The 16418-nt window shown below is 46.6% G+C and overlaps 7 protein-coding genes and 1 non-coding gene across 13 annotated transcripts; 3 read left to right on the forward strand and 5 right to left on the reverse strand.

Moving 5' to 3' along the window:
• Nucleotides 1–117: 117 nt before the first annotated feature.
• LOC108155099 (methionine synthase reductase) lies at nucleotides 118–1726 on the reverse strand. The gene is made up of 2 exons (XM_017285727.2): nucleotides 1566–1726; nucleotides 118–1514 (listed from the first exon to the last, which is right to left on the reverse strand). The coding sequence occupies exons 1-2, from the start codon at nucleotides 1668–1670 to the stop codon at nucleotides 249–251; spliced, it is 1371 nt and encodes a 456-aa protein (XP_017141216.1). The 5' UTR covers nucleotides 1671–1726; the 3' UTR covers nucleotides 118–248.
• A 204-nt stretch (nucleotides 1727–1930) lies between these two features.
• LOC108155101 (tetratricopeptide repeat protein 1) lies at nucleotides 1931–2988 on the forward strand. Its single transcript, XM_017285729.2, has 2 exons — nucleotides 1931–2575; nucleotides 2637–2988. Exons 1-2 carry the CDS (start codon nucleotides 2040–2042, stop codon nucleotides 2923–2925), a joined length of 825 nt encoding a protein of 274 aa, XP_017141218.1. The 5' UTR covers nucleotides 1931–2039; the 3' UTR covers nucleotides 2926–2988.
• A 93-nt stretch (nucleotides 2989–3081) lies between these two features.
• On the forward strand, nucleotides 3082–7449 carry LOC108155097 (protein CLEC16A homolog). Of its 2 annotated transcripts, XM_017285722.2 has the most exons (12): nucleotides 3082–3531; nucleotides 3588–3727; nucleotides 3793–3941; nucleotides 4005–4147; nucleotides 4205–4291; nucleotides 4354–5138; nucleotides 5285–5287; nucleotides 5382–5498; nucleotides 5562–6023; nucleotides 6091–6664; nucleotides 6721–6918; nucleotides 6985–7449. In XM_017285722.2, exons 1-12 carry the CDS (start codon nucleotides 3326–3328, stop codon nucleotides 7301–7303), a joined length of 3183 nt encoding a protein of 1060 aa, XP_017141211.1. In that variant the 5' UTR covers nucleotides 3082–3325; the 3' UTR covers nucleotides 7304–7449. The 2 variants fall into 2 exon arrangements, with proteins under 2 accessions (XP_017141211.1, XP_017141212.1); XM_017285723.2 differs by lacking the exon at nucleotides 5285–5287.
• A 63-nt stretch (nucleotides 7450–7512) lies between these two features.
• On the forward strand, nucleotides 7513–8061 carry LOC108155103 (28S ribosomal protein S33, mitochondrial). Its single transcript, XM_017285732.2, has 2 exons — nucleotides 7513–7735; nucleotides 7798–8061. Exons 1-2 carry the CDS (start codon nucleotides 7616–7618, stop codon nucleotides 8017–8019), a joined length of 342 nt encoding a protein of 113 aa, XP_017141221.1. The 5' UTR covers nucleotides 7513–7615; the 3' UTR covers nucleotides 8020–8061.
• On the reverse strand, nucleotides 8032–9262 carry LOC108155102 (armadillo repeat-containing protein 7). 2 transcript variants are annotated; one of them, XM_017285731.2, is made up of 4 exons: nucleotides 9052–9262; nucleotides 8818–8985; nucleotides 8543–8761; nucleotides 8032–8439 (listed from the first exon to the last, which is right to left on the reverse strand). In XM_017285731.2, the coding sequence occupies exons 1-4, from the start codon at nucleotides 9158–9160 to the stop codon at nucleotides 8069–8071; spliced, it is 867 nt and encodes a 288-aa protein (XP_017141220.1). In that variant the 5' UTR covers nucleotides 9161–9262; the 3' UTR covers nucleotides 8032–8068. The 2 variants fall into 2 exon arrangements, with proteins under 2 accessions (XP_017141220.1, XP_017141219.1); XM_017285730.2 differs by having other exon boundaries at nucleotides 8325–8761; nucleotides 9115–9261.
• Nucleotides 9263–9289: 27 nt separating this feature from the next.
• Nucleotides 9290–10956, reverse strand: LOC108155100 (protein farnesyltransferase subunit beta). Its single transcript, XM_017285728.2, has 4 exons — nucleotides 10766–10956; nucleotides 10436–10692; nucleotides 9700–10371; nucleotides 9290–9638 (listed from the first exon to the last, which is right to left on the reverse strand). The coding sequence occupies exons 1-4, from the start codon at nucleotides 10862–10864 to the stop codon at nucleotides 9392–9394; spliced, it is 1275 nt and encodes a 424-aa protein (XP_017141217.1). The 5' UTR covers nucleotides 10865–10956; the 3' UTR covers nucleotides 9290–9391.
• A 1870-nt stretch (nucleotides 10957–12826) lies between these two features.
• On the reverse strand, nucleotides 12827–15217 carry LOC108154344. Of its 4 annotated transcripts, XM_017284608.2 has the most exons (6): nucleotides 15130–15217; nucleotides 14935–15014; nucleotides 14691–14881; nucleotides 14193–14615; nucleotides 13210–13581; nucleotides 12827–13151 (listed from the first exon to the last, which is right to left on the reverse strand). In XM_017284608.2, the coding sequence occupies exons 2-6, from the start codon at nucleotides 14978–14980 to the stop codon at nucleotides 12942–12944; spliced, it is 1242 nt and encodes a 413-aa protein (XP_017140097.1). In that variant the 5' UTR covers nucleotides 14981–15014; nucleotides 15130–15217; the 3' UTR covers nucleotides 12827–12941. The 4 variants fall into 4 exon arrangements, with proteins under 4 accessions (XP_017140097.1, XP_017140095.1, XP_017140098.1 ...); XM_017284606.2 differs by lacking the exon at nucleotides 15130–15217 and having other exon boundaries at nucleotides 12827–13127; nucleotides 14935–15072; XM_017284609.2 differs by lacking the exon at nucleotides 15130–15217 and having other exon boundaries at nucleotides 12827–13138; nucleotides 14935–15072.
• Trnat-agu lies at nucleotides 13639–13712 on the reverse strand. Its single transcript has one exon. It is a non-coding gene; the product is annotated as a tRNA-Thr (tRNA).
• Nucleotides 15218–16418: the final 1201 nt, after the last annotated feature.

A 16418-nucleotide genomic window follows, 5' to 3' on the forward strand; every position in this document is an offset into this window, starting at 1 on the left:
TTGCAATCTAGCATTTAAATGTAATTTAAACACACACAGAAAAACATTTAGTTCTTGTCGTCCCACCACTTTAATCATTGAGGCCGACAATGCCGAGATGTGCCCCTCGCACCATTGTATGTATTTAGTTTAGTCCGCTGCACTGTAATTTTTATTTTGTGTTGTTAAATATATCGTTATTTACTTATTCGACCAAAGCAATAGCATTATTTTTGTGTTTCTCATATTGTTCTCCACCCACCCATCCCCTACAACCATAGATCCTCGCGGTATTTTCCCTGTTCGCGTAGCTCTTTCAGCTGACGAGTGGCCTCCGTCTCGTCCAGATGGAGAACCTTCTGCAGGCAGAGGCAGAGTCCGCTGGCTATGGACGTGGATATCTTGGCGCCATCGGCACAAATGTAGAGCACTGTATCCGGTTTGAGTAGCAGCTTCACCAGCTCCTCTGCGTCTTCTTCCAGCAACTGTTGCACGTAGCTGGGAGATTCCCCGCGAGAGTGGCACATACGTAGACGCTGTAGCACTGACGACTGTTGCCAGGCTAGCAGTTTATTTCGTTTGAGAACAGCTTGCGGGGTCTTGGCGCCCACATATAGCCAGGTTTGACCCTTGGCCGGTTGCTGCTTCTGATGATGCTCCTTGTGGGCCAGAAAACCGAGAAAGGGGGCCAGTCCTGTACCCACAGCAATGAGTATTTGGTTGCTGCATAGATCCTTCTCTGTGTAGCGGAATGTATTGGTCAGACGTGGATAGATGAACACCTTAGCTGGTTGCTCCTGCCGCTGGCATTTTGCCTCCAGCATACTGGTCGTCACTCCAGCCTTGGGACTCAGTACAGAATAGATGATACGCAGCTCCTGTGTGCCGCTCTCCAAAGGACTATTGGCTATCGAGTAGGGACGCGGCAGTAGGCGTGGCAGGTGCTCCACCAGAAACGCCAATGGAGGCTGACAACAGGCACACAGTTCGAGAATGTCCGGAAAGCGTAGACCTTGCTCTAGGATCAACGAATTGTAGTGTGCGGTCGCCTGTTTGGAGGAGAGGCAGGCCAAGAAACCGCGCTCCTTGGCGTCGCTGGTGTAGCCCGCCAGGGCGCTAAGGAACTGCTTCTGGAGAACACCATTGAGAGCCAGGCAGTGGGTGAAAATCTCGCGTGGGCACGTCGAGTCCGGTATGTGAGCGGGAATCTTGGCGCTCTTCTTGGCACACTTTAAGGCAAGTTTTATTTGGCAAATGGTGTCTGCCTGATCGATCAATCCGAGGCGATTCAACAATTGCTCCACCACTGCCGGTGCATTGCTGGGCAGTACGCCGATTGTGTCCCCTGGCTCATAGTCAAAGTCGTCCGACTCCAACGTGAGTTCCACCACACGCTTAGTTTCTGTTGCCTTATCAGCTTCCACAAGAACCTGGCTGTGTTTTATGCTGGCCGCTGTTAGTGAGCTGCTCGCCTGGGCAAATGGGAATTTTAGAATAACTCCGCATCTTCGCTGTCCGCATTTCTTCGACTTTGGCTGCAAATTATACGTTTGTTTGAGGACTCTATTTACGCTGGACATCCTTACCTGTTTCCTGAGGGTAAAGTCCACCTCTAGGTTGCTGTCTAGCGGCTTAGCGGGGATAAATTCATTCAAAATAAAGGCCTCAATGTCGGTCATTTCTATGCCCATATCGCGTCTCTCTCTCTTCACATTCGCAGTTAGCGTGACTTCAAACGAGAGTGCTGCCAACTTTTAAAAAGAAAAATAGAAGCAAAAAGCTTTAGGAAGAGCCAACTTTTTTTAGCAAAAAACTTTCTATCTATTCATAAAACAGGCACTATATTTTTTCTCGATGCGAATTCACGGATCGAATTGCTAAACTTGTATATTCAAAGTTTTCTGGAAACGAACCCAGAATGACACTAATCAGCTGAATTGGCATCACTAAATCAATCAGTTTGATAATCGATTACCAGATCTATCGAAAGCATGCAAAACACAATTCATTGCTAGGAACGAAATTTCGAGTAATTTTATTAGACACACGATCCCAACAGCATGGCAGACAAGGGCAGCAGCGATGACGAGTTCCATGATGCTCTCACCGGAGAGACCACCTGCGAAAAGGAGGCCAAAAAATCCCAGCTGAATGAGAAAGACATTGACGAGATTGTTGAAAAGCAGAGCACGCTCCAGCTGGACGATGACGAGGAGGAGGGTGCAGCCGCCGCCACTGTTGCTTTCGGCGGCGATGGCGACCTGGAGGTGAAACAACCTGATGGTGAAATAAGCCTCGAGGAGCTGCGCGAACTGGAGAAGCATCTGAGTGTCGAGGAGCTGGCGGCAAACAAAGAGAAGGCCGCCAAACTCAAATTGGAGGGAAACGAGCTGTTCAAGAACGACAACGCCCAGCGAGCCATCGAAATCTACACAGAGGGCCTTAACGTGTGTCCCTCGGACAGCAGCAAGGAGCGGGCCGTGCTGTATGGCAACAGAGCAGCTGCCAAAATTAAGTTGGAGTCCAACAAATCAGCCATTGATGACTGCACAAGGGCCATTGAACTGTGGCCGGAGTACGTTCGAGTGCTATTGAGGTGAGGCTGCCAGATCTAAAGTTCAAACTCTATTTGGAGATGCATAACCATCCCCTTTCAGACGCGCCAAGCTCTACGAACAGGATGACAAGCCGGATGAGGCTCTGGAGGACTATAAGAAAATCTATGAGATTGATCCCGGACAGCCTGAAGCGCGTGAGGCTCAGGTACGTTTGCCGCCCATAATCAATGAGCGGAACGAGAAGATCAAAACCGAGATGATGGCCAACCTAAAGGACCTGGGCAATATGATATTAAAACCTTTCGGCCTGTCCACACAGAATTTCCAAATGAACCAGGATCCCAACACGGGTTCATATTCCTTTAATTTTAATCAGAATCCAAGCTAGTTAAAATGTGTGCGTGTTATTGAGCAAATAAAACTGTTTCCAAGAAACTAAAAAATCGCGAGATTGTTTTTGACTTTTTATTTCGACCAATATCTCAGTCGGAGCATCACTGGCAACAACCGATAAACGATAGCGATGAAGCAACAGCTGACACTTGTGTGGGAAGAGGAAGAAACATTTTTGGAAAAATCGCAATTTGCAAATTACAAAATTAGAATCGTGTAATTAGTCAATTTGTATGGCCAGACTCTGTGGCGCCACTGCTACAACCGTTGCATGAAAAGTTCGAACAGAAACGCGACGCGGACTACTTTGATGCTGCGCCTGCACTGCTATTAGCTGAGTATTAAACAATACGATACACCCGCCCACTAGCCAGTGGTCAGTAGCCAGCCAAGCAATGTTCCGCAGTCGAAGCTGGTTCGGCGGCCCCTGGGGCGGACGACCCAAGAATCGCCTGTCCCTGGATCATCTAAAGTACCTGTATAGCATTTTGGAGAAAAACACAACCGTGTCGGAGAGCAATCGTGGCCTGTTGGTGGAGTCGCTGCGCTGCATTGCCGAGATACTGATCTGGGGGGATCAGCACGACTCCCTGGTGTTTGAGTATGTCCCCAAACTGTCGGCTGTAACCTTGGTTAATTTCATGTTTGCTCTTGCAGCTTCTTTCTGGAGAAGAATATGCTCTCGTATTTCCTGCACATAATGCGACAAAAGAGCGGCGGCTCGAGCTTTGTATGTGTGCAGCTGCTGCAAACGCTCAACATTCTCTTCGAGAACATACGCAATGAGACGTCTCTGTGTAAGTTGGGCCTCCTAAATGTCTTTGTTTTTGACTCCTCGACTAAAGCTCATATTTATCTTTAGATTATCTGCTGAGCAATAATCATGTAAATTCCATTATGGTGCACAAGTTTGACTTCTCCGATGAGGATGTTATGGGCTACTATATACTCTTCCTGAAGACGCTCAGCTTGAAGCTAAACACCCACACCATTCACTTCTTTTATAATGAGGTTTGGTCCGCGCTTTCTTTTCGCTTGTAAGGCTCCATTAAATCGTTTCATTTATGTTTGCAGCACACGAATGATTTCCCTTTGTATACGGAGGCTATCAAATTCTTTAATCATCCCGAGTCTATGGTGAGGATTGCTGTGCGGACCATTTCCTTGAATGTCTACAAGGTGCAAAACTCCAGCATGTTGCGTTTTATCCGAGACAAGTGAGGATTCCTCTGAGCACTTTTAGATGTTAGGGCTAATGGATTTGTATCTTTCAGAACGGCAGCTCCTTATTTCAGTAATTTGGTGTGGTTCATTGGCAAGCACATCCTCGAATTGGACACCTGCGTGCGCACAGATATAGAGTGAGGCTTACCTTGCTTCAATCTCCCCATCGGAACTTACCTTTCCCCTATCTTCTTTTCAGCCATCAATCAAACCAGAAGCTGTCGAACCTGGTGGCCGAGCATCTCGATCATTTGCACTATCTGAGCGATATTCTACTGCTTGACATCAAAGATCTGAATGCAGTGCTCACCGAGCATCTGCTACATAAGCTCTTTGTGCCTTTGTATATATTCTCCCTGACGCCAGCACCACCACCGCCCTCCCTGGCGCTCGTCACCCAGAATCTGGCGGCTGTGCTGAATCGTAATGTCGATATTGACATCCAGGAGATGCACAATCCGCGCGTTAGTTCCATTGTGGCCCTCTTTCTGCTGTCGCTGGTCTTCCTGGTGGTCTCGCATGCCCCACTGGTGCACGCCCTGGCCTGGGTCATCCTCAATGGCGATCATAGTGTGTTCAAGGAGGGAGCTGCCGAGATTCTCAATTCGTATGTAGAGCATCGTGAGGTTGTGGTTCCAGGCTTTGGCGAGCCCAATGAGAGCCTCGAACAAGCACTGGACACGGTCACGGGACAGTCCAGTGTCTCCAGCTATGCCTTGAGCGACGACAGTGGTGTGGAGTCGTCTTCTCCGGCCACCACAGAAGTGGACGCGCAAGCGGAAGTGGATGCGGCGACAAAACTGCGCAACATCACCGATGAGGAGAAGGAGCTGTTGCAAAAGTCCTCAGGCTCTGGTAAGGCGGACTTTGGGGAGCTGGCGAAACCGTTTCTGGACACAGTTCTGCAAGCTTTGGACTGCACCGAGAACGATTATCTGGCTCTGTTGTCCCTCTGCCTGATCTATGCCATGTCGCACAATCGAGGTGAGGTCCCCATCATCTTTCTGTGTCTTTCTGTTATGTCTGGGCTAACATTTCACTGCTCTAATCACCCGATTCATGCTCCATTTCAATTACTTCTTTGTGTGTCTTGAACTTTCACATTGTGGTACCATGTCCTAACCCTTCAGATGGTATGTAAACTTGTCCATTTGCTTTACTAATCCATTAGTTTACGGTTCGCACTGTGGGTTTTCTAATGCTTGATTTTATTTTCTCCTCTAACAGGCATCAAGAACGAATGGTTCGAGCAGGTTCTGTCAAAATCCACGCGTGGCTCTTTCAGCTACAAGACAGCCCTGATTGAGCACTTGTTGAATATAATCACACAGTCCAGCCAGCCGTGTAAGTAGCTCATATCACTGCATCTTTCTTTTATCTTAATTTATGCCAAAATCCTTTGTTCAGCCTGTCGCATACGCTTGATTACTGTGGAGATTGCCCTGGAGCTGTTGGTCACCTTCACCAAACCCAGTTCGGATGAGGCGCGTTGCATTACGACGGGACAGCAGGATCTGCTATTTAGTGCCCGCAATCAGTCGATGCTGGTCCTGCGCAACTTCTACAAGTCTGAGGATATATTCCTGGACCTATTCGAGGACGAGTACAACGAGATGAAGAAGGCCCAGCTGAACGTAGAGTTTCTGTGCATGGACTCAGCTATTCTGCTGCCGCCCACGGGCACGCCACTCACTGGCATCAATTTCACACGCCGCCTGCCCTGCGGTGAGGTTGAGAAGGCACGTCGAGCGATCCGTGTCTACTTTTTGCTCCGTCGTACGTGCCAAAAGTTCCTCAACGAGAGGGAATCACTGCTGCCGCTGACGAATGTTGTGACGCTGGTGCAGGTGGACAATACCCTCGATCTGAGTGAGTATAGCAGGGATTGATTGGATGGTATAATGACTGACTGACTGAGAACCTTTAATCTTTACAGACAACAGCGACCTGATTGCCTGCACTGTGGTGGCCAAGGATAATACCAAACAGAGGCGCTTCCTGGTCATCGATGCTTTGCAGTTGATACTCGTTGAGCCCGATGCCAAGCTCTTGGGCTGGGGAGTCGCCAAGTTTGTGGGTTTCTTGCAGGATGTCGAGGTCCAGGGCGACAAGGATGACTCCCGCTGCCTGCACATCACCGTCCATCGCGGAGGTGTGACACATAACCGCACGCCGCTGCTCTCTGCCAAGTTCCTGTTTGATGATCACATCCGCTGCATGGCCGCTAAGCAGCGCCTGACGAAGGGCCGCAGCAAGGCGCGCCAGAAGAAGATGTATCAGATCGCGCAGCTTATAGAGATACCTGGACAAATGGACTCGCCGGTGTATGCTGTGGGTGGCACAACGGCGGCGCCCAGCGGCAGCAGCAGTGGGAGCAGCTCCCGAAGTGGCCATCATCGCCCCATCTTCTCCACGGCCAATCGTGTGCCCGGATTCGCTGCTGTCTTAAGGAACAGCAACACTGCTGGTGTTAGTCGCACACAAATGGCCCAGAATCGCTCCATAGAGGGGTAGGTCTTCAGTAAACAGAACTAGAAATGGAACTTATTTGCGGTATCTCCCACAGCATTCGAAATGAAAGCGCTGGACGCTCACGTCGTCGCAGTCCCAATGGGACGACTCTGAGGGCGGACCCCTCAGATCGGGACAGATCGCCCAGTGTGAGTGCTGGCAGCCACAGTTCGTCGCAGTCGCGCGAGAACTCTCAGCCACGCAGCTCGGGCAACCGATCGCGTGAGAGCAGCCCAAGGATGCCCAGGCCGCGGTATATAATAAACCACCAATGATTGAACCAAAAATTGACTTCGAATGGGTCTTGTTTTCCTTCCAGGTCAGAAGAGATACCCCTGGAGGACTTCCAACACTCGCGAAACAACAGCCCGCACTCGCGGGGGAATGCTTCGCCTGCCTCCCGCTCGCATACACCCGTCCGGGTGCTCCAGTACGAGATCTCTGTGCACAGTGGATCGCCCAGAGAACCTTCCCTGGTGGGCACGAATGCCTTGTTGAGCCAACTAAACGGTGTGCCCCTGGCCCGAGAAGTCCTGCCAGTCCAAAGCTCTGAGGAGACCTCATTTATAGGCAATGATGCGACTGACGGCGGAGGCGGTTCAGATAGCAGGCGAAAGGGCGCCATAGAAACGGTTTAAATTAGTTGTAAAGTTTAGTATTAACGTTTAGATGGTTGCTAAAATTTTATTATTCCAATTGATTGATATGGTGTGGTGGCACATGCTCTAATTTGATTTTTTGATTTAAATCGTTACAAATAAAAAGTTGATTTGACGAATTTAAATTCAACCGCGTTGGCAGCTCTACTCGTTAAAGTCAACGAGTTGGCATCACCAGCCAACAGCTGTGGCTTGTTTTTGTTTAATGACATAACCGCAATTTTGGTTTCGACACAAAAAGAAATAAGTTAATGAAAATTGTGTTTGAATCAAAGATAATACTAGTTAGAGATGTCCCACAAGTACACGGAGCTCATTAAGCTCGGCACGCAGTATGCCCGGCGCATGAATTACCTCTCAAATCGCATTTTCGGTGAAGTGGCACGCACCACCAACGAAAAGTCAATGAAGGTTTGACATTGTTTTTTTTTAAGCAACCAACGTGTTTACTAGTCTTTTAATATGCTTTCCAGGTGGTTCGCATGTTCTCCGAGGAGCCCATCCACAAACGGGACTATGTCGTGAACTGGTATCCCCGGCATGTGGAGACGCATCTGCTGATGAAAAACCTGCGTGATTACGGCCTGTTCCGTGACGAGCATCAGGACTTCAAGGAGGAAATGAAACGTTTGCGCAAGTTGCGTGGCAAGGCGGCTCCCAAGAAGGGAGAGGGCAAGCGTGCGTCCAAGAAGTAGACATAAATAAAATAAACAAAACAACCTTTTTATTAATCAAAATCAAAACTTAATCTATGTGATTACGGGTCAACAATTTGGCATTGCCCGCAAAGACAATTTCATCGTTTTGCCGACAATCGTATTCCGCGGTTGAGATTTTACGCGATTGCAGCAGTCGCACAGTCACCACTGTGTCGGTTTCTATGCGACAGGGTTTTAGGAACTTGAAGCTCTGTTCCAACACCACAGTGCCCGGTCCAGGAAGCTTCGTTCCCATAATGCCTGCCACAACGGCATTGAGCAGGGCTCCGTGCACTCGTCGCTCCTCCACGGGCAAGTCCAAGGTGTGTATGTAGTTGTGGTCCCCCGTAAACTGGGCAAACTGCTCCAGATCATTTTGCGTGAACCGTTTAACCACTTGGAACTGCTGCAGACTGGCTGCTGCTGGTGCACGGCTGCCCAGGTGCCGGTAAAATTGGCGGAACATTTTGTAGCTCGATTATCTCTGTGCGCCGAGCGAAGTCTTCCAGCAACAGTTGACAGAGCTTCACAATTCGTTGGTCGTGGGACTTTTGCCGCCACTCTTGTACCCCTTTGAGCAGTGGGGGTGTCAGCAGGAGCTCTTTGTCGACTTGACCAGCGTTAAGGAGCTGATAGAAGAGCGCCAGACTATGGAGCACTATTTCCGGGTGATCTGTGCGTACAAACAAACCGCTGATGATGCTCAAGTGTTCCCTAATCAATGCGGCTGCAGCTTTATCTGCAATATAAAGAAATTATGCATCTTATGTAAAGAAAACTGTTTCCTTGTCATACCCAAGCAGATGTTGCAGATAGCCGCAATTCCGTGCACTTGAAGATTTTGATTTTGTACTTTTAACGATGCTATAAACACATCGAAGGCCTCTGCTTCATGCAGATGCGGCCAGTTGATCGGATCGTAAGCAAAATTGGCCAAATTCGCAGTGACCTGCTCGAGGGCCTCTGCAAAGCACACAAACAGCGGAAGATGAGATACGAGTTCAAACAACAACCAAATGGACGACTCACCGACGTTGGTGGTCGTGTAGTATTCATCAACCAAGTGACCAATATACTCCCTGCGATCTATACCCTGGTCCGGTGTGCGTCGTTTCAAATGGCGGTGGCTGGAGAACATAAAAAGGGAGCAATTCTTTCGTTTTTAATTTAAAATTTTATAAATATCCATTCACAGTAGTGATGACATTTTGCCATGCATTCCTGTACGCAGCGATTACAGTTATCGAGAAGAAGAAGCATAAGCCGCTACTATTTGAAATAGATTTTATTAAAGAAAATTTAAAGTTTTTGTAAAATGTATAATTTTGAATCATCTGTAGCTTTAGAAAGTTTTTATAGACCCTAGACCCTAAATATCCTGTTCTTCCTCTCTATGACAGTTTCCATCGGAGGTGCTGGCAAAATCTGTGTCATTGGAATTCTTAAAGTGGCTAACGGCCGCGGCCACGGACTTCGGTGGGATGTTAAATAGTGGATGGGTGGGTAGCAGTTCGTTGATGGGGTCGCCCAGGACTTGTGGACAACTGGCGGATTCCGAGTGCTGGGCAATGGAGACGCCGCTTAGGGTATAGCATGTATGATAGAGATCTTGTGGTCTGCAATCGAGATAAATTCCAGATAAGAGATGTACAGCAAAGCAGGGCTCACATTACTTACTTTCCCGGCTTGTCGATCAAACCTCCGTTTTGCTTCTGGCAGCAGATTAGAATGTACTCCTGCAGGGCCTCAACATCAAATAGACTGTGCTCCATTTCCTTATCGCCTCCAGACAGCGTGGCCTGCGTTATGGGTATGGTGGCTCCTACCCAAAAGGAGTAGCAGCCATCGACCAGTTTATTCGTTCGGCCCTGGAACCCTCCTTCGTAGCTCATCTGACGTAGCAGTGTCCAATGGAGCAGCGCCTTTTTGTTGCACTTGTGTGCCTCGTTCAGTAGCGCCAGGCCAGCGATGCCACAGAATGTGTAGCCCCCATGGGCCTCCAATTCGGGGGCACCGCCGAATCCTCCCTCGTACGTCTGGCACTTGGCAATCCAATCGCCGGTGCCGCCGAAAAGTTCCTTCATCACCAGATCGGGAAGGTTCAGCAGCTTGGCGCACGAGATGGCACAGTACGCACCGCGCACATCCGTCTCCCCATCTACATGGAGCCGGAAGGAGCCATCCGGTTGACGAACACTGAACAGAAACTGGACAAGGGTCGGACGATCGATGGCGCGATAGGCACTCTTGGTGCCAATGATGCAGAGGCTGTTGACCGCCGCATATGTGGGCGCCAGATGGGCATACTGTCCTGGTCCACCGCCAAAGCCGCCCGTTGGAGCCCGGCATCTAGGAAGAGGCAAGAAGGCGAGAAGTTGTTAAGACAAGCAGAGTGGGGAAAAAACCAACCTACTTGCTGAGAAACTGTACGACCCTATCGAGGGTTTCATCGTCAAAATTGAAACTAAGTAACTGGGCCGCCTGCAGTATCCAGTAGACGCACCAGGGTCGACTGCTGTCCAGGCATTCGTAGTTCGAGGGAAGCCGGCGCAGCATTGCATCCAGATAATACTGATGCTCTAGCCGGAAAAACTGGGTGAGCCGTGGATGGGTGGACTGCAATTCCTCGAACCGGTCGAAGCACTTCTCCACCGAACTCTCTGTTTTTTGCTGCAAACACACATGTCATTCAGCTCTTATCTGTTTTTTTTTTCTTTTAACCGCCTTGCCCGCGATTACTCACCTGCTCCCTGGACGTGGTTGTGGAGGACTTCTCGTCGTCCAATTTGTAGCTCTTCAATTGCTGGAAGTTGCGAAAGAGTAATTCGTCCTCGGAATACATGCTTCCGTTAGTTTTTTGTAATGTTTGTAAATTAAATGAAATAAATAAAAATAATTATTCCGATTGAGATATGAACAGCTGATCAGTGTGACCCTCATATACTATACGGTCTCATTTCCAAAATATATCGACGAATTATTCATATTCCTCAATTTTGATATTCCGTCGAATATTATTAGCTATATAGAACATTTAGCCATGCCCACATCATTTTATACGATTCATGAATAATTTTTCTTCAAGATTGGCTAATTTTTAGTCCTTGCTTTTATTGTATTTTGGCTAAAACAAGGCTTAAACAAAACAGTTCAACAAAAAAACAGTCGCAATGTTGCTGGTATTTGAAGACATGATGCGTGTATAGGCAGTTTTATACCCTATTTAATTAATTTTATATGAAGATTAAACGTAATTTATAAAGAACTTTTCTCAAATCGATGTATTTTAGACAAGACATGTATTCATGTATACCGTTTCAAAATCATTCAAAGCCGGTTCCGTTTATATGTAAACCTGTGGAAAAGGTTACCCAACCACATGAAAAAAGCTTATATGGATATATTATATGTGGTGTATATCAAATACATATTAAAAGTAACTTATCAATACCAAGTTTTAGTACCAGTTCAGTCCTGGGTCCGTTAAACTGAACAACAGGTAGTACCCTGAATAGCCTTTTCGTCGAACAACCTTCTGAATCATCACCATATGTCGAGTACAAAAAAGAAAATTTAATTCGGCTCTGGTGTTCGGCTACCGAACACATATAAAAAAGTGATATGAACTGAAATAATTATATATTTAAATATAAGATCTAAGAAAAAAATATATATACAAAAAAAAAATATACACACAAATACATATATGGAACTAGTTTTAAATATATTTGAAATCAAATCTCAACTGTCTGCGAAGTCGAGCCGTTCCAGAATTAATAGAAACCCTGAGCCAATACCCAAGCACCGGGATCTTGCGGAATCTTGGATCTTGGAGCGAAATTAACTTTTATCCCAGCTGCAAGATGAGGTAGCAAACGGTATGAAACTACAAAAAAGACTGGATGAGACTGGGGGACCAGGGGGCCAGTCCCACCCAGTCCGATGGAGTAGTGGTTCCCAATTGTACCATCTGTTTCGAGAGCTGGTACTCTTCTTGGCCACATCGCATGATCGATCGACTCGTGCAATCGAGAGTATCTTCGGAGTGTAGGGTACCATTGTCCCGTACGCCGCCAGAGTGCTATCGTCTATGTGAATCAATTAAATGAATGATATCAGTTCTACATTATTCAGTGCTTTTATACATAAGTGTGTGTGTTGGAATATTGCAAATAAAGTCTGTTTAATATTCAATAAGAGATCCTCTATTAAATAGGCTAGAAAACCGGCGAGTGAAACGAACCCGAGAGCGCTGAAGCGCTTATAATAACTATAAGAATTGTCCATGAAAGTATTCAAGGTGATTCCCATCTATATACTGTATTTTTAGAGATTTGACGGAAGAGAAGAAACCCTGCAGGGTGGAAATCGCTTTAAAACAGAGATTGACTAGTTTCTGCCTTCATTGGAGCCTGGGATGACAAACATTTCCGTAATTCTATAATATCCTTTTACCTAGGGTAGAGTGTTGCAGAATGTTGCCTATGTTGCCGGGTAGATTTATTGGCACATAAGTTTGGACCATACAATTGAATGTTGCCTAAACATAAGTAGGGACATTGTTGAGCTTAAAAAGGACATTGTGGCGAGGAAAAATCCCTCAACAAAGAGAGGATATCCTATCACAAAATAGTTCCCCCAAACTTGAGCGCCAAAGTCGAATTATTTGAAAGTGAATGAGTGACGACATGAACGAAATCCAGTTGAATGATGCACAGAAATACGATTTGAGAGAGCGAAAATTCCAAAATCCTGCGTATGGATGGATTTCTATATCCCTTGTTCTTAAATATACATTTAAAAATTAAACTTATTAGATTGATTGATATTGACATATAACGTTTGACACCGATTGGCCACAATAGATGGACAAATGTGGGGTAGAAGTAGTAGTAAAAAAGAACAAAGTAGAAAGGCAACTATAAACGGTGCGACATCAAACTCTCTGAGGTAATGATTTCAATGCGGTCTTCGTCTATTTTGGGCTTCAGTTTCTTAGCCAATTGGTCGGTTGTCGTCTTGGACTTCCTGATTTTGCCCAACAGATCGAGGAAGCCGTAAACCAAAAAGCACACAAGCAAATATGCCCCACCGGTGATGGCCACCTGAAAGACAACTGTCAATAAGATCTGAAAGAATTGATAGGCAAAAATTTAATTTTGGAGGCGGACGGAAATGCAAACTTACGAATGCAAAGCTCCTTAGAATCACCAACAGCAACCCGTTGGAATCCACCTCGGCAAGCCATGTCAAAAGGGGCTGAGATCCAGATGAGACGCTGCCACTGTCCGGGTTGAATTCTTCGTCGTCGGCTCGCAAAGGCAAGTACCAGTCGTAGTAAAACTGCTTAAACGGCGACATCTCATCTCTCTTGGAATCTGGAGCATCTGGTGAAAAGTTTTCGTGCAGACTTTGCAAACAATTGTTGAAATCAGCAAAAGATCGTCTGGTGGATACTGAACATTTCTCGTCGTTTGATGGGCAGGTAGCGGGTCTGGGCGTTGGAATAGGTTTATCGCACTTGGCTTTTGGCTGGGGGTCCGGTTTGGCATACTTGCACTAACAAAAAGAGGAAAAAGAGTTGGCAAAATGGAAATATACCGATTTCTTGAACAAAGGCCCCGGCGAGATTCGAACTCACGATCTCCTGTTTACTAGACAGGCGCTTTAACCAACTAAGCCACGGCGCCATGTGGCCATGCTGTGATAATTATGCAACTTGTACGTCGCGAGCTTGGGTGAAATGGTTTGGTTTGTGTACTATCTTTGGTGGTAGGTATTTTTGTCATCTCTAGAAGTTCGATAAGTATTATCGTTATCTCTAGAAACATTTTGTTGGAGGCAGATGGCGCTCGTGTTTTAGTTGGTTAGTACCAATTATTGATGACAGATGTCGTAACGTTTAAAAATGATCCAGGTCCAAGGCGTACCCATGATTTCGCGATGGGGGAATCCTGATCTCTGACCATGCGTGATTTATACGCGTAAGATGTTAATGTTATATGTTTTTAGAAGGATTGATTCATTTCAATTAAATTTACCAAAAACAATTAAACAACAAAAGCATAACAAAGGGGGGCGGGGATCTTCCCCTTGTCCATGCCTGAATCTATATCTTTCAATACAGCACGGACAGTAAACCAACAGTAAGCCTAGAGGCATTTACTCACCCCAGGAGGTGGCCGCAATTCCAGGATATCATTAAACTTTCCCTGCCTGATCTGCTCGAGCTCCTCGTCTGTTATGACATTGTTGGGATCCACACATTCATTACCATAGTAGTCATAGTACTCGCCAGGCTTCGAGCATCTCGGCACCGGCTCGCACTGCTCCGTGGTGTAGTTGTAGAAGCTGCGCTTACCAAAGTAGCGCTCCTCACAGATGACAGGCAGGCAGTTCTTAAAGTATTCTTTGTCCCAGTTCTTGCAGTCAACAAAGTCCTTTCGCCTGCGTAGTGTACGATTTTCGGGGTCCAGTGTCTCGAATCGAGTGTCAAAGTGCAGCAGTTGCTTGACTGCAGCCGGGTGTGGCTCGCCCAAGGGACTCAAAGCATAGATCACGATGGGACAATAGCCCACACGATTGTACAGCGACTGTTGTTGGGTGGTTGGTGGGGAAGAGGTTTAACAGTTAAAGAGAATTTTATGAGTGCCTTTCGATATACGCACCACAGTCGGCCACACCAGGGAGACGGTTTCACGTTTTCCAGACTCCAAGCTCCCAAAGTTACCCCCGTAGATGGGACCCACTTGGACCTTTTCGCCTTTAGTGGTGTTCACCGTACATGGCCCATCCGAGGACACAATTAAATCCAATGTTAGCTTCCTCTCACCGTTGTGCCGGTTGACCACCGTCATGTCTGGACAGGACTTAGAGCTGAAGAGTGGGTCAAGAATCAGATGATGTCCTTACCAAAGATCAAACCAATGTCGTTCTCCCGTGGCACGCGCACTATCATATTGGTAATGCATAGCTTTCCATGGATACTACGGCTGTTGAGTAGAATGAAATGAATCATTAGATATTTTAACATTTTTTGATTGAATTCGCTCTGGGACTGTTCACGTGAACAGAATTTTCAGGATATTTACAACGTTTGCTGCTTACCCATTTTTCTGCCTTTTTTAGTCCTTGGATCAGTGGATGATACATATCTGGTTAATTCCAATCGGTAATGATGGTCTAGAGAATTCTTACGTCCCTATAAAAGAATTTCTTGAATATTACAACCCCATAGCACATCCATTTGCTCCGTCGAAAGGGGTTCCCTAATGGCTCCTTGCTGTTTAATTAAGTGTAATTTTAGTGCCAGCGCAACCCCTAAGACTGGTCCTGGGCCAGCTCGGACCTCGTCCTGGTGCTGGCTGTGTACATGGCCCAAGTTTTCTGCATCCATTGCAATTTATGTTTTAATCATCAAATGCGACCCAATTAATCAACGTTGCTGGGCTTAATTTATGCGGCGGAACAATGTTTTGAAGTAACCCGACTCGACATCACACGACAGGTGACATTTCCCAGCAGAAGCAGAGAGAAGTACCACTCGAAGCGATCGGTGGATATGTTGCATATTCATAGGATTGAGCCAGCCCGTACAATAATTTATTCCAAAATTCAAAACTAATTTGACAGGAAATAATTAATTTGGGATCGAAAAAATGCCAAAAAAATAAAAGTGCTGCCAGCCAGCAGTCCCAATTAAAATTATTTCGCTTTCATTACCCAATGAAGCAGCCGTAATAAAAGTCTTAACCAAAAAAGAGAGAGAGAGAGAGACCCCAGCAAACCACAACCCAGCAGCAGCAGCAGCAACAGCACATCCAATCCCAGAGACAAAGACAACGAAATAAAAGGCGAAAACTAAGCAAAAAACTTTAAATAATGAAATCACTTCGCACCATCTCGAAATTGCTCATTAACATTTTGTGTTTGCGATATCAACTTGTGAAAATCACAGGGCCAGCAACAGACTCCGGCTCCGGACTCCAGGCCCAGGCCCAGTCCGAGGTCCCAGCAAACACCAGACACTACCAGAGCCAGACCCAGACCCAGATGCAGACCCAGACTCTTAGGCAGCAGCAGCAGCAGCTACTTGGCTTTTATTTATTATGCCATGTGGTTTTTGTTGGTAGTACGGTACGTACTGCTGTTGCCTTTCCTGTTGCTGTTGCTGGAGCTGGAGCTGCTGTTGTCTCTTGATGTTGTCGTTGTAGCTGACTCTTATTAGTTGGGTCAGTCTGTCTCCTCATTTTTTCGTTTTTTTTTCTCCTCCTCCAAGTGGAGGAGGTGTGAAATATGTTGTACTCTACTGGCCAGACGTCCAAGCGCTGCAAACTCTTGGTCTGTTTTCGTCTTCGGGTCGTGATTTGTCTGCGAAAGACACAAACAACTTCTTG

This window comes from Drosophila miranda, chromosome 2 (assembly GCF_003369915.1).
Source record: "Drosophila miranda strain MSH22 chromosome 2, D.miranda_PacBio2.1, whole genome shotgun sequence".
NCBI classification, from domain to species: Eukaryota; Metazoa; Arthropoda; class Insecta; order Diptera; family Drosophilidae; genus Drosophila; species Drosophila miranda.

Excerpts from the sequence above, each read along its gene's own strand:
- LOC108155099 (XM_017285727.2), bottom strand. The coding sequence starts at position 1,670 with ATGGGCATAGAAATGACCGACATTGAGGCCTTTATTTTGAATGAATTT. Across the intron at positions 1,515-1,565 it reads ACTTTACCCTCAGGAAACAG|CCAAAGTCGAAGAAATGCGG; the intron begins GTAAGGATGTCC and ends TATAATTTGCAG.
- LOC108155101 (XM_017285729.2), top strand. The coding sequence starts at position 2,040 with ATGGCAGACAAGGGCAGCAGCGATGACGAGTTCCATGATGCTCTCACC. Across the intron at positions 2,576-2,636 it reads TACGTTCGAGTGCTATTGAG|ACGCGCCAAGCTCTACGAAC; the intron begins GTGAGGCTGCCA and ends ATCCCCTTTCAG.
- LOC108155097 (XM_017285722.2), top strand. The coding sequence starts at position 3,326 with ATGTTCCGCAGTCGAAGCTGGTTCGGCGGCCCCTGGGGCGGACGACCC. Across the intron at positions 3,532-3,587 it reads CACGACTCCCTGGTGTTTGA|CTTCTTTCTGGAGAAGAATA; the intron begins GTATGTCCCCAA and ends TTGCTCTTGCAG. Across the intron at positions 3,942-4,004 it reads TTCACTTCTTTTATAATGAG|CACACGAATGATTTCCCTTT; the intron begins GTTTGGTCCGCG and ends TTATGTTTGCAG.
- LOC108155103 (XM_017285732.2), top strand. The coding sequence starts at position 7,616 with ATGTCCCACAAGTACACGGAGCTCATTAAGCTCGGCACGCAGTATGCC. Across the intron at positions 7,736-7,797 it reads CCAACGAAAAGTCAATGAAG|GTGGTTCGCATGTTCTCCGA; the intron begins GTTTGACATTGT and ends TATGCTTTCCAG.
- LOC108155102 (XM_017285731.2), bottom strand. The coding sequence starts at position 9,160 with ATGTTCTCCAGCCACCGCCATTTGAAACGACGCACACCGGACCAGGGT. Across the intron at positions 8,762-8,817 it reads TATCTGCAACATCTGCTTGG|ATAAAGCTGCAGCCGCATTG; the intron begins GTATGACAAGGA and ends TTTATATTGCAG. Across the intron at positions 8,440-8,542 it reads CCAACGAATTGTGAAGCTCT|CCAGTCTGCAGCAGTTCCAA; the intron begins GTCAACTGTTGC and ends CACCAGCAGCAG.
- LOC108155100 (XM_017285728.2), bottom strand. The coding sequence starts at position 10,864 with ATGTATTCCGAGGACGAATTACTCTTTCGCAACTTCCAGCAATTGAAG. Across the intron at positions 10,693-10,765 it reads CAACCACGTCCAGGGAGCAG|CAAAAAACAGAGAGTTCGGT; the intron begins GTGAGTAATCGC and ends GTGTGTTTGCAG. Across the intron at positions 10,372-10,435 it reads GTCGTACAGTTTCTCAGCAA|ATGCCGGGCTCCAACGGGCG; the intron begins GTAGGTTGGTTT and ends GCCTCTTCCTAG.
- LOC108154344 (XM_017284610.2), bottom strand. The coding sequence starts at position 15,055 with ATGTTAAAATATCTAATGATTCATTTCATTCTACTCAACAGCCGTAGT. Across the intron at positions 14,616-14,690 it reads CCCTGGTGTGGCCGACTGTG|TCGCTGTACAATCGTGTGGG; the intron begins GTGCGTATATCG and ends ACCCAACAACAG. Across the intron at positions 13,582-14,192 it reads AATTGCGGCCACCTCCTGGG|TGCAAGTATGCCAAACCGGA; the intron begins GTGAGTAAATGC and ends TCTTTTTGTTAG.